The sequence below is a fragment of the Pygocentrus nattereri genome, chromosome 24, assembly GCF_015220715.1.
Source record: "Pygocentrus nattereri isolate fPygNat1 chromosome 24, fPygNat1.pri, whole genome shotgun sequence".
In the NCBI taxonomy this organism is placed as follows: domain Eukaryota; kingdom Metazoa; phylum Chordata; class Actinopteri; order Characiformes; family Serrasalmidae; genus Pygocentrus; species Pygocentrus nattereri.
Window position 1 is genome coordinate 15,470,526 of NC_051234.1, and position 14,825 is coordinate 15,485,350.

At 41.9% G+C, this 14,825-nt stretch overlaps 1 protein-coding gene across 13 annotated transcripts in view; it reads right to left on the reverse strand.

The window, feature by feature from the left end:
• Positions 1–14,825, reverse strand: part of LOC108411423 (nebulette-like) — a 227,152-nt gene that overhangs the window by 148,329 nt on the left and 63,998 nt on the right. For all 13 annotated transcript variants that reach the window (XM_037533859.1, XM_037533865.1, XM_037533863.1 and 10 more), the window contains 2 exons: positions 8,652–8,762; positions 8,412–8,522 (listed from right to left, as the gene is read on the reverse strand). In XM_037533859.1, coding sequence (XP_037389756.1) covers positions 8,412–8,522; positions 8,652–8,762 — 222 coding nt within the window. The remainder of the gene's footprint in view (positions 1–8,411; positions 8,523–8,651; positions 8,763–14,825) is intronic.

Genomic DNA, 14,825 nt, shown 5'->3' on the forward strand with positions numbered 1-14,825 from the left:
AAGTAAACTTTGTGTGTTTTAATGAAAAACATTTTGTGTGTACAACTGTTCAAAGCATGTGTTGCTAGTCATGTACAGGATATTTTTTAAAATGTGCTCAATATTAGCTACAATTATCATTAACAAAGCATTCAGGAAAGTTTTGGCTATGTTATGACTGTAGTGCTAAAACAGAAGATTCAATCATTTGTTTTAATAAAATAAACATTTTGTGTGTTGCGCTGGTCTGAGTGGATCAGACACAGCATTGCTGTTGGAGTTTTTAAACATGGTGTCCACTCTATTAGACACTCCTATCTTGTCAGTTCACCTTGTACATGTCAAGTCAGAGATAATTGCTCATCCGCTGCTGCACAGTTTGTGTTGGTCATCAGTGGTCACAGGACACTGCCCACAGGATGTTGTTGGATAGATATTTGTGGGTGGTGGACTATTCTCAGTCCAGCAGTAATGCTGAGGTGTTTAAAAACTCCAGCAGCACTACTATGTCTGATCCACTCAGACCAGTGCCACACACACTACCACCATGTCAATGTTACTGAGGTGCTGAGAATGATCCACTACCCAAATAGTACCTGCTCTGTGAGGGTCCATGGGGGTCCTGACCACTGAAGAACAGGTAAAAGGGGGCTAACAAAACATGCAGAGAAACAGATGGACTACAGTCTGTAACTGTAGAACTACAAAGTGCACCTATATAGTGGAGCTGATAAAATGGACAATGATCATAGAAACAAGGAGGTGGTCTTAATGTTATGCCTGATCATGTATATGTATATATTTGTGTGTGTGTGTGTATGTGTGTGTGTGTTTGTGTGTGTACATATATATGTGTTGTTTGTTAAAATGCAAAAAAAATGCATATACACACATATGCATATACACACACACACACACACACACTGCATACATACATACATACATACATACATATTTATATAATATTCATAGATATATTTGTAATTGTCTATATATTGTTCATATATTTATATATTTTATAGCACATTTGCACTGCCTGTTTTACACTATTGCTACTATTTGCACTTCTGGTAGATGCTAACTGCATGTTGTTGCCTTGTTGACTTATACTGAGCAATCACAGAGTTGAATCCATCCATCCAGAGAAAAAAAATCCCAGACAACAACATGAGATGCAGTGCCCTCTGAGGCAGACATTACGCAAAGTGGGTGCCATGACACTCTATGGGAGCCACCAAATCCATTTAAATGATTTTAAGTTTACCTCTAAAACCGTGCTTACATTCAAAACACACTGCATGGCTGCTAACAAATGTTTTCTGCATTCTTGTAAGGGACCAGTAAGTTAGCTAGCATTTTGATGTAATCTCATATGCACAGTCCCTGTTTTTTTAATTTTTCAATGTACTCTATAGGTTATGTTAAATTATGTAAGTTTTTATTGTCCTTGCCCTGCAAACTGCCCTCCACCACTGTGGCCAGACTTTGGTTGACAACAGAAGTCACAAGCTAACAAGGAATCTTCAAAACAAAACAAATCACAGACAAACCACAAGCAACATAAAAAACACGAACAAAAACGTGATAAACGTGCACACAGCGTTCTTACATCACTACATAGCCTTATGGAAGAAAGAGATGAAGAAAGCTTCTTTTTGATACAGTAAGCTAATACATAAACTGTGAACTTTACTGAAAGATGTGAAGGTACTCAGGATGGCAGCACACTAAAACTGCTGTATTCATGATAAAAAGTAAGGAATATTTGTCTTTTTGAACACCTAATACACTGATCAAAAATATAAACTCAACACTTTTGTTTTTGCTCCCAGTGAGCACTTCTCCTTTGCAGAGCTAATCCATCCACCTCACAGGTGTAGTATATCAAGATGCTGATTAGACAGCATGATTATTGCACAGGTGTGCCTTAGGCTGGCCACAATAAAAGTCCATTCTAAAATGTGCAGTTTTACTGTATTGGGGGGTCTCCGGGGGGGTCAGAAAACCAGTCAGTATCTGGTGTCGCCATCATTTGTCTCACGCAGTGCAATACATCTCCTTCACATAGAGTTGATCAGGTTGTTGATTGTGGCCTGTGGAATGTTGGTTCACTCCTCTTCGCCGGCGAAGTTGCTGGATATTGGCAGGAACTGGAACACGCTGTCGTATACGCCGATCCAGAGCATCCCACACATGCTCAATGAGTGACATGTCCGGTGAGTATGCTGGCCATGCAAGAACTGGGATGTTTTCAGCTTCCAAGAATTGGGTACAGATCCTTGCAACATGGGGCCGTGCATTATCATGCTGCCATATGAGGTGATGGTCATGGATGAATGGCACAACAATGGGCTTCAGGATCTCGTCACGGTATCTATGTGCATTCAAAATGCCATCAAAAAAATGCACCTGTGTTCGTTGTCCATGACATACAGTACACCTGCCCATACCACAACCCCACCGCCACCATACACGCACTTGATTCACAAGGCTGACATCAGCAAACCGCTCACCCACACAACGCCATACACGCAGTCTGCCATCTGCCTTGTACAGTGAAAACCAGGATTCATCTGTGAAGAGAACACCTCTCCAATGTGCCAGGCACTACTGAATGTGAGCATTTGCCCACTCAAGTCGGTTACAATGATGAACTGCAATCAGGTGTAGACCCCGATGAGTGGGTGGCTGGTCTCAGATGATCTTGGAGGTGAAAATGCTGGATGTGGAGGTCCTGGGTGTGTGGTGTGGTCTGCAGATGTGAGGCCAGTTGTATGTACTGCCAAATTCTCTGAAACGCATTTGGAGACGGCTTATGGTACAGAAATGAACATTCATTTCACGGGCAACAGCTCTACTGCAGTCAGCATGCCAACTGCATGCTCCCTCAAAATGTCCGACATCTGTGGCATTGTGATAAAACTGCACATTTTAGAGTGGCCTTTTATTGTGGCCAGCTCAAAGCACATCTGTGCAATAATCATACTGTCTAATCAGCATTTTGATATGCCACACCTGTGAGGTGGATGAATTATCTTGGCAAAGGAGAAGTGCTCACTAACACAGATTTAGACACATTTGTGAACAATATTTGAGAGAAAAAGGCCTTTTGTGTACATAGAAAAAGTCTTAGATCTTCAGCTCATGAAAAATGGGAGCAAAAACAAAAGTGTTGCATTTATTTTTTTGTTCAGTGTAATTTTGTTTACAGTGACAGCCAGATACAACCAGCAGTGTAGTAGTCAGTAGTACATAGGAATGTTATACATAAAAACCTTGTAATTGGTCATGTTGACCATGTTATGTTAATATGTCATTTGCCAAGGAAATTCACAGCCATTAGCATCACAGCTGTTTATGTTCCCCTGAGTGCTAGCACAAAAGATGCACTATCCACACTGTACCAGTCTGTATGCACAATGCAAAATGTCAACCCGGACTGTGTTTATATTATCATTGGAGACAGGCCAACCTGAGGTAAGTACTACCAAATTACTACATGTGGACTTTACAACCAGGGGGAGAAAACACACTAGATGGGGTTCACACAAATATCAAACAAGTATTCAGGGCAAATGCCCACCCCAACCTTGGATCATCTCTGTTATGCTTATTACAGCATACAGGCCACTGTTAACCAGAAACAAGCCAATATGTCAATCTGGGGGAGCATGCTGAGTCTTTGACAGGATTCATGTCCAAGTGTGTGGAAGATGTGTCCGTCATCAAAAATATCACCACACGTGCCAACCAGAAACACTGGCTCACCAGAGATACAACCCCAATTCCAATGAAGTTGGGACGTTGTGTATAACATAAATAAAAACAGAATACGATGATTTGCAAATCCTTTTCAACTTATATTCAACGGAATACACTACAAAGACAAGATATTTAATGTTCAAATGGATAAACTTTATTGTTTTTTGCAAATATTCACTAATTTTGAATTTGACACCTGCAACACATTCCAAAGAAGTTGGGACAGGGGCAACAAAAGACTGGGAAAGTTGAGGAAAGCTCAAAAAACACCTGTTTAGAACATTCCACAGGTGAACAGGTTAATTGGAAACAGCTGAGTGTCATAACTGGGTATAAAGGGAGCATCCCTGAAAGGCTCAGTTGTTCACAAGCAAGGATGGGGTGAGGTTCACCACTTTGTGAACAACTGCGTGAGCAAATGGTCCAACAGTTTAAGAACAACGTTTCTCAAAGTACAATTTCAAGGAATTTAGGGATTTAATCATCTACAGTCCATAATTTTGCGAAAAGATTAAGAGAATCTGGAGAAATCTCTGCAAGTAAGCGTCAAGGCAGAAAACCAACATTGCATGCCCATGACCTTCGATTCCTCAGGAGGCACTGCATTAAAAACCAACATCATTCTCTAATGGATATCACCACATGGGCTCAGGAACACTTCAGAATATCAAAAAGTGGAAAAGTGTCCCGTGTTCTGATGAATCCACATTTCAAATTGTTTTTGGAAATCATGGACGTCGTGTCCTCTGGGCCAAAGAGGAAAAGGACTGTCTGGACTGTTATCTCTGATGGTATGGGGGTGTGTTAGTGCCCATGGCATGGGTAACTTGCACATCTGTGAAGGCACCATTAATGCTGAAAGATACATACAGGTTTTGGAGCAACATATGCTGCCATCCAAGCAACGTCTTTTTCAGGGACGTCCCTACTTATTTCTGCAAGACAATGCCAAGCCACATTCTGCATGTGTTATAACAGCGTGGCTTCGTTGTAAAAGAGTGCGGGTACTAGACTGGCCTGCCTGCAGTCCAGACCTGTCTCCAATTGAAAATGTGTGGCGCATTATGAAGCACAAAATACGACAATGGAGACCCTGGACTGTTGACATTATGAAGCGCAAAATATGACAGAGACCCTGGACTGTTGAGCGACTGAAGTTGTACATCAAGCAAGAATGGGAAAAAATTCCACCTACAAAGCTTCAACAATTAGTGTCCTCAGTTCCCAATCGCTTATTGAGTGTTGTTAAAAGGAAAGGTGATGTAACACAGTGGTAAACATGCCCCTGTCTCAACTTCTTTGGAACGTGTTGCAGGCATCAAATTCAAAATGAGTGAATATTTGCACAAAATGTTTGAACATTAAATATCTTGTCTTTGTAGTGTATTCGATTGAATATGGGTTGAAAAGGATTTGCAAATCATCATATTGTGTTTTTTTATGTTTTACACAACGTCCCAACTTCATTGGAATTGGGGTTGTACATGTGCTTCTGAGAGCACTTAATGCTGCCTTCAAGTCGGGGAACAAAGAAGTTCCTAGATCTGATAGAGTCAACTTGAACACAAGTGTGAGAGCAGCAAAGCATGCTTATGGTTAGAAAATCCAGTCACTTCACTGTGGCAAAGTATCCAGTCCATCACAGACTACAGATCTCCCCCACCACCACCTTGTGATGACAACTCTGACTTCCTCAACACACTCAATACCTACTTCAGCTAGTTTGAGGAAAAGAACACTACCACAGAAACAAAAGCCCCTGGATGATGAAGCATTCTGTCTCGACATCTGTAACTTCCCTGAGCCAAGCCATCATTCCCTCATGCCAAAGAAGTCACCAGCATCAATACTCAATGGCTATGTTTACATGCAAAGATTTTTGCCAGTCCGATTGAATACAATCGGATTACAGATTCAGACTGAGTTATTTATATGCACAATCTATTCAATGATCTGATGAAAATCTTCGTTTACATGCTCACTACAAGTAATCCGATGCAAAATGCATGGAGTAGCGCTTAGAGTAAACGTTACCATGACAGCGAGCATGCCGGCGTGAGATGAGTTTCCAGTTGACGCGCCTGTGTTTTTAATGCCTTTAAACTGATGTCAGACTCAGAAAAATGTCCTTCTCATGTATTTATAAAGGAAGCGGCAAAAGGAAGACGTCGTGCTCTGAGACACATAAGCTGGATGTCCGTCCCACCGCCGTCTTTTAAAGCTCAGAGCATAAACTTTGTCTCCTCTGCAGACCAGTTTCTGTTCCGCCATGCTGCACGGTATAAACCTTTCGCTAGGACGTGACGCGCATGCGCAGAACGTACTTACACGTTCCCGATTGGAGTATAATCAGATTCAAGGGTTTACATGGCTATTATTCTTCTATTTAACGGGTTATTTAGAGGTTTACCCACCTCATTCAATCGGATAGAAATTGTATTCTGAATGGTTTACATGGATGTATTCTATTCCGATTGAGCTATTAGTCGGATTATTAACGGATTATCAGGCACACAATGAATGTGTGGCGATGGTCTGAAGCTGCAGCTCACAAGAAAGCCCGCAAACGGCTTGCTGAAGACAAGCAGTCCAAGAACCTGGATTACTGGAACCATGTCCTGCGGTCTGAAGAGACCAAGATAAACTTGTTTGCCTCAGATGGTGTCCAGCATGTGTGGTGGCAACTTGGTGAGGAGTGCCAAGACAACTGTATCTTGCCTACAGCAAAGCATGGTGGTTGTTGCATTATGGTCTGGAGCTGCATGAGTGCTGCCGGCATTGGGGAGCTGCAGTTAATTGACGGAAACATGAATTCCAACATGTACTGTGTCATTCTGAAGCAGAGCATGATACCCTCCCTTCAGAAACTGTGACCATGGCAGTTTTCCAACTCAATAAATGACCCCAAACACACCTCCAAGATGAACTGCTTTGCTGAAGGTAAAGGTGATGGACTGGCCCAGTATGTCTCCAGACCTAAACCCAACTGAGCACCTGTGGGAAATCCTCAAGCGGAAGGAGGAGGAGTGCAAGGTGTCTAACATCCACCAGCTCCGTGATGTCATCATGGAGGAGTGAAAGACGATTCCAGTAGCAACCCGTGCAGCTCTGGTGAATTCCATGCCCAAGAGGGTTAAGGCAGTGCTAGATTATAATGGCAGACACACGAAATATTGACACTTTGAGCACAATTTGGACATATTCACTGTGAGGTGTACTCACTTGTGTTGCCAGCTATTTAGACATTAATGGCTGTGTGTTGAGTTATTTTCAGAGGACAGTAAATCTATACTCTTATACAATTATATTATACAATGTTGTCGCATGAAAAGATATAACAAAATATTTGCAGCAATGTGAGGGGTGTGAGATACTGTATATATATACATATATATATATATATATATATATATATATGACCAAACTCACTCATTCACGTCTTTATGGACCATGCTTTGTGCACTGGTGCGCAGTCATGTTGGAACAGGAAGGGGCCATCCCTAAACTGTTCCCACAAAAAAGGGAGCATGAAATTGTCCAAAATTTCTTGGTCTGCTGAAGCATTAAGTATTCCTTTCACAGGAACTAAGGAGCTGAGCCCAACTCCTGGAAAACAACCCCATGCCATAATCCCCCCTCCACCAAACTTTACACTTGGAACAATGCAGTCAGACAAGTACCGTTCTCCTGGCAACCGCCAAACCAGAGCCATCCATCAGACTGTCAGATGGAGAAGCGTGATGAATCACTCCAGAGAACACTTTACACCACTGTATTCGAAGCTTTGCATTGCGCTTGGTGATGTAAGGCTTGGATGCAGCTGCTTGGCCTTGGAAATTCATTCTATGAGAATGCACTGATCTTAAGCTAATCTGAAGGTCACATGAAGTTTGGAGGTCTGTAGCGATTGACTCAGCAGAAAGTTGGTGTCCTCTGCACACTATGAGCGACTCATTCTTTCATAAATGCTTGTAGAAGTAGTCTGCATGCCTAGGTGCTTGGTCTTATACACCTGAGGTCATGGACATGTGTAGCACGGCATGTGCTAATGCAATGAAGAGCAAATCATTTTAACTCTGTATTTAAGTTGGTTCAAGGAGGCTCAAGCAGGACGTTGGAGACAGGATTTAAGGTTGCAGCAGCCATGTTTCTTTATTTTCCCACAAAGTATACAACAAACAAAACCAACCAACACTAAGCTGGCCACTTTTCAGTGGCTCAAGCTGGCTAGACTTTTCAGTCTCTTCCTTGAGCTTTTCAGCTCTTCAGTCTTGCTTTGGCTGCTGCTCGTCCCTCTCTCGCCCTGTTCCCTATATGTATATGTATGTATATATATATATATATATATATATATATATATATATATATATATATATATATATATATATATATAACATTTAGGTGACTTACCCCACCCATCATGCTTAGCAGTAGGTTTTATAAGTTTTACAAAGATTAATTTTAGCTTAACTGTCGCAGTGAGTTTATTCTGCAGGAATGTGCTAAATACATTTTACATTTATTTTAGTTTCTATATTACCTGTTTGTATAATTTTGTTTCTGCTGTAAACAGAATATTTATACTGGGATCTCAATTGAATAATGATGAAACAAACAAACTCATAAAAAAGTACCAGCAGTGTAATTATATTTGCTCATAATGAACCCACCTCACTTTGTAGTTCAGACATAGCTTTGGCAAACTGAGTTTCTGTAGTTTCTGGCAGCAGGGAGTACAGGCAATTTGACATCCCTGTCTCACTTTTCTCCTTGTATTTATTCTAGGAATAAAACTTTTAATCATTATTTTCACACTGGACAGAATATACCAATTAAATTGTATTACAGAGTACATTAGAGCGAATGTACATTGGTGTTCACATAAGTACACACAAGGATGGCTACTGTACCTTGCTCAGAAGCGGAGAGAGTTCTTTAGCATGCTGTGTCTCTCGTGTTTCTGGTAAAAGAAAGTAGGCAGCAGAAGATAGTGCCTTTTTACCAGACTGCTTGTACTTTGCCTGAAACAGACAAAACAAAAAAACACTTTCATTTGTTAATTTTCAGTGCAGAAGGTAACTGTCATGGCCATTGTGTCTTCAGCCACTGGAGCTTGAGGATGGCACCCAGTGAACAAGTGTGGGAAAAAGTATAGAGAACCTTATATGATTTCTGTGTCAAAATCATAATTCGACAATTAAACACATTTGAGTATATAAAAGCACAAAGTAAATGTCTAGAAAAAGAAGATGCATTTTTAACATTAAATTAGGCAGTAACACATGAGACAGAATGTTATACCATGAGATGCTCTACTGTGGCACTGACATGCTATGGTTGCCATAATAACTGATTGACAAGAACATTTATTTATGCTCTGTGCAGAAACCAGCTTGGGTCTGCTATGCCAGCGCTGCTGCATACAAACGGTGTTAAATTAAATATCTCATCCAGAGGTGGATCTATAAAGTGCTAAAGGGTTGCATCTGGCACCTCTTTCATAGTGCTTACCAACCAAATTCTAAAACTTTGTGCAAATTTGTAATAAGCACAAAATGCCAGATGTATATGAGATCATAGCTGAAGTGCAGAGTGAGCTTTGATGCGACCGCATACGGAATCACAATGTACCTGAATTTAACATTTGATTTACTAAGGCATCAGCGCATCATGCAAATTGCATGCAGAACAATACAATACAGGACATCACAAATGATTGAAGCTTAAATCCTATGTTAAGCAACAATGGGGAAAATATTCACTTTCAAAACTACAGCAATTGGTCTCCTCCTCAGTCTCCACAGTGCGGCTGTCACAACTTTTTAAAAACATGTTGCTATCATCAAATTCAACTCTGGCATATATTTTTCAACTTATGTTTTCAACATATATTACATAGTCTTTGTACTTTTTTGCATTTTCAAATAAATACAGAGTTAAAATGATTTGCTCTTCATTGTATTCTGTTTTTATTCACATTTTTCACAGTATGCCAACTTTTTTAAACCCATTTTCCTACCTTTCATGTAGATGTGTTTAATGGGACTTCTGGCATTTTTTGTTTTCCACAATTCATTTCAAATCTGGCTTGTATTCAGTTGGTGCTACTCGAAGCAGTTCTTTCACATGTGTATCAGTAAGAACAGAGTGATGCTTTGATTTCACGTTTCATGGTGGAAAATACTGATTCACAAACATAGGTTGAGCCGAACATTGACAGGAGCTTCAGTGCAGCTTGTTTTACATTGGGATACTTCTCCACAGGCACGATTTTCCAGAATTCCAGGGTTCCCTCACTCAGAACAGATCTGAGTCTGTTGTCTTCAAAAAGTTCAACCATCTCCATTTGAGATGTAGCTTCATCTATCACCAATGGGGCTTTCAAACACTCTGAATCAGCAGAAAAAGGGTTAACAAGGAATGTAATTTGTGGCCTTTTCAGCTGTAGATCATGGAATCTGTCCTCAAAGTTCTGTTGCAGACTTTCAAGAAGTGTTGCATAGTGTGCAGTTCTCCCTTTTAGGACCTTAGCTGCTTGGGTACTTGCATTTGACACAGACTGGAAATGTGTTAGTTGTCCCTTTTTAAGATGAGTTTTAAACAGCATGAGTTTGTTAACAAATGCAAATACTGATTTCACTAGATCAGGTATCGTCTTTAATTTCCCCTGGAGATCAAGGTTCAGTCTGTTCAAGTGGTGCAGTGTGTCCACTACGTTGGCGTGCAGTGAGGTAAAGAGGCACTGATGATTGGAAGCTTTAAAATTGGATAACAACGTTTAGCATATCAAACAGAAAGGCTTCCCTTTCCGCTCAATAAAAAAAATGCAAATCCTCCCACTCTGGTAAGAAGGTTTTGTGTTCATCTTCATATTTTCATTTGGCTTTACATTTCCCCGATGCTGCCATGTTTCGGAGGTTGGATAGCTAGTAGCCAGCTTAGCGAGTGGTTCTGCTGCGACGTTCTCCATGCAGGGGGAGGGGCGTGGGTGTAGCATCACCGAGGCAACAAACTTTGGCTTTTTCCAGTGCGTAAAATATGCCAGCGTATGCTACAAGCGTGCAAAAAATTATATATATATACATGTGCAGGCAAAGAGCCGCATGTGGCTCGCAAGCCATGGGTTGGCCACCCCTGGTCTAGACTTAAAATTTGAGGCTGTGTCTGAGTCCCAAACACTGACTGGAAGACTATTCCAAAGTTGGCTTTTTAGGAAAGGCTCTCTCCCTGATGTAACAAATTCTAAGCACTAATAGTAAGCAAGCACTTAGCAATCTAAGTAGGTATGACAATTAACAATAAAACATTTTGAAGTACACTCAGGTATTGTGGGGTGAAGTCATTTAGAGCTTTATATATCAGTAGAAGAATTTTATACTCAGTGCAGAATACTGGTACCAAAACTGGGATGATATGTTTCAATTTTGTAGTACTTATGAGGACTCCGGCTGCAGCATTCTTGACTACCTACTAAGCTTGTTAAAGCTTTTGCTGGAACATCCAGACAGCTGGCAATTACAGCAAACCTCAAGGTAATAAAGGCATGAACTGGCTTTTCCATGTCTTTTTATTTGTCAATATTGCAAAAGCAATCAAGAAGCTGTTATATGTGAACATATCTAGTGCAACTGATGCAACTGTAAGAAACCATAATCCCAGTCTGTCCTTTGATGCACATATAAGCAGTATTACTGGAATAGGTTTCCTTCATCTTCACAACATTGCCAAATTAAGATACACTGTATTTCCAAAAGTATTCACTCACCCATCCAAATCATTGAATTCAGGTGTTTCAATTACTTCCATGGCCACAGGTCTATAAAACCAAGCACCTAGGCATGCAGACTGCTTCTACAAACATTTATGAAAGAATGGGTCGCTCTCAGGAGCTCAGTGAATTCCAGCATGGTATCGTGATAGGACGCCACCTGTGCACCTGTCCACCAAGTCCAGTCGTGACATTTCCTTGCTACTAAATATTCCACAGTCTACTGTCAGAGGTATTCTAACAAAGTGGAAGCGATTGGGAACCACAGCACCTCAGCCACGAAGTGGTAGGCCACGAAAAATGACAGAGTGGGGTCAGTGGATGCTGAGGTGCATAGTGTGCAGATGTAGCCTGTGAAGCCCATGCCTGGCTACGAGTGTGTTGCGAGTCTTGAAAGCAACCGTAGTCAAGGTGATGCGTTGTTTCCTCCTCCCGCCCTTTACGGAAGCGCCAGGTGGATACAATTAGGTGTGAGCATTAGCTTTAGCATATATATACGTATGATGGTACTGGGTGTAGGCATATCCTCACTTTGCTGCAGTTTGTTGTGACTTGGCTGATGGTCATCGAACGGTAGGTTGCTCCTAAAGGTGGCGTTACTTTGGCTTGCGGTTTAACATTAATGGGTAATGTCCCTGTGCAGGTGTGCTGGTCTAGGCAAGCTTCTCTCCCCATTCTGTGTCAACCGTGCGTTGGCGCAGAGCTCTCAGAAACAGCTTAAACGCTGTAGCCGTTTGTTGTGGCTTCACTGCATTTTATCACTCCTGTAAGCTGGTTGTGCTGGAGCAGCACCTATCCGTAGGTAGGTACACGGAATTCCGCATAGTTTGGTGGGTACTGGTAGCTTATACAGCTAATGTCTGTTCATTGTAGGTGTAATGTGGATTGGGGCAACAGCTAACAGGGTGTGAGCTGTGTATAGCAACAGCCGAAGGTCCTGTGTGAGCGTCGCCAGTGACCAGTCCGGGTGGCGCCTGGCGATTGGAACGAAGAAATATTTTAATACCTACATAGTGAAATTGGAGCCGCTGCTGTTTTGCTGTGTCTGTTTTGCTGTGTCTGTTTTGCTGTGTCTGTTGTGCTGCGTCTGTTTTGCGGCGTTCCCTATTTTTATCTTTATTTACTTTTGCTTGTTTTGTTTAATTTGCTTCTTGGTTGTTTTGTTCTAGTTGAACAGATTATATTTTGCTTTTGGTTATCAATTGATGATGGCCTTATGTCGTGTCTTTCTATTTAATTGACTTACTGTTTTATTTACTTTGGCAGCAGTGTTTGGTTTAGTGTGGGATTGTTTTTAAAGTATTATTATTTGTTATTTTTGGGAAAACATTGTTGGCTGTGGGGTGTCCTGTGGGTCTAGTGGTTGGAGCAATTGTAAAATTCTAATTGTGTCTCTTCTTCTTGTAGAACATCTGGATGCCCCCCTTTCTGTCTGTTCACTCGTGGTTTGGCACCTTACTTGCTGTGGTGTGAGTTCACGGGCACTGCACTTTTGCTTGTGTGTGTGTGGGTGTGTGTATTGGAGACTTTAGAATACAGACAGGGCTAGGCCACCTGTAATTGGACACCCCCGGCCAGTATCCCAGTTCTTTGGAGCTCTCATATTTCTTTATTATATTGTGTATGTTTTCTTCTGTACTGTGTCTTCGCTAAATTTTTAAATAATACTAATAAACGAGTGATTTTATAGGTGGGTTGCGAATAAACCTTTCTGATTACCTCAATCCACATCTCTGGATATTTATTCAGGTTTACCTGTGTGTCTAGGTGCCTTTATTGGCTTAGATTGACAGATGTCCTGGGGTGAAATCCCCCAGGTGGCGTAGTCGGGTTTGCTATATTACTACGGGCCACACAGAGATCGGCAACTATCTGCAGAGTCAATCGCTACAGACCTCCAAACTTCACGTGGCCTTCAGATTAGCTCAAGAAAAGCGTAGAGAGGTTCATGGAATGGGTTTCCATGGCCGAGCAGCTGCATCCAAGCCTTACATCACCAAGCACAATACAAAGCTTCGAATGCAGTGGTGTAAAACACTGCCACTGGACTCCAGAGCACTGGAGATGTGTTCTCTGGAGTGACGAATCACGCTTCTCCATCTGGCAATCCGATGGACAAGTCTGAGTTTGGTGTATTCCAGGAGAATGATATTTGTCTGACTGCAATGTTCCAAGTGTAAAGTTTGGTGTAAAGTTTGTTTTTCAGGATTTGGGCTGGGCCCCTTAGTTCCAGTGAAAGGGACTCTTAATGCTTCAGCACCAAGAGATTTTGGACAATTTCAGGCTCCCAACTTTGTGGGAACAGTTTGGGGATGGCCCCTTCCTGTTCCAACATGACTGCACACCAGTGCACAAAGCAACGTCCATTAAGACATGGATGTGCGAGTTTGGTGTGGAAGCACTTGAATGGCATGCTCAACGTAATAGAACACCTTTGGGACAAATTAGAGCAGAGACTGAGAGCCAGGCATTCTCGTCCAGTGTCTGATCTCACAAATGCGCTTCTGGAAAAATGGTCAAAAATCCCCATAAACCCACTCCTAAACCTTATGGAAAGCCTTCCCAAAAGAGCTGAAGCTGCTATCGCTGCAACGGGTGGGCTGACATCATATTAAACCCTATGGATTAGGAATGGAATGTCACTCAAGGTTATATGCGTGTGAAGGCAGACAAGTGTATACTTTTGGCAATATATATGTATATATGTATAATTGACAATTTTGCACACTATTGTATATATGCTATTTACAATTTATTTTGCAGTTGAATACTTTGAATTTTGAGCTAGTTTCAGCTTCTGGTGGCAAGATTTTAAGTACACTTTGGGCTGGAGAGTTTTGCTGGCCCTGGCAAACCTGGTTAATCCCTCAATGTCATAGTGCATCTGTTAAGTTGATTTATCAAACAATATCTAACGTTACTTAGTTTTTTAGTGGTCACTGTTGAATTACCCTTCCTGGATCGGGGTCTTGTCGTGGCGGAAGGGCTTGTGTGGTCTAGGGATCTTCAGAGCTAAGTCGTCGGGAGCAATATGCTCCTGGTAGGGTCTCCCAGGGCGAACAGGTCTGGAGTGAAGACCCAGACTAACACGATCCAAAGTTTATTCTCCATGCATATTGTACATAAAAAATCATGTACCCTGCCCAGGAAAGGGTCACCGGGACCTAACCCTGGAGCCAGGCCTGGGGGTAGTGTTCCACGGCGAGCGCCTGGTGGCCGGGCAGCCCACGTAATCCGTCCGGGCTCAGCCTGAAGAGGCAACGTGGGGAGGCCATGTGGGCCCACCACCCGCAAGGTCCAGCATGGGGGAGCGGTG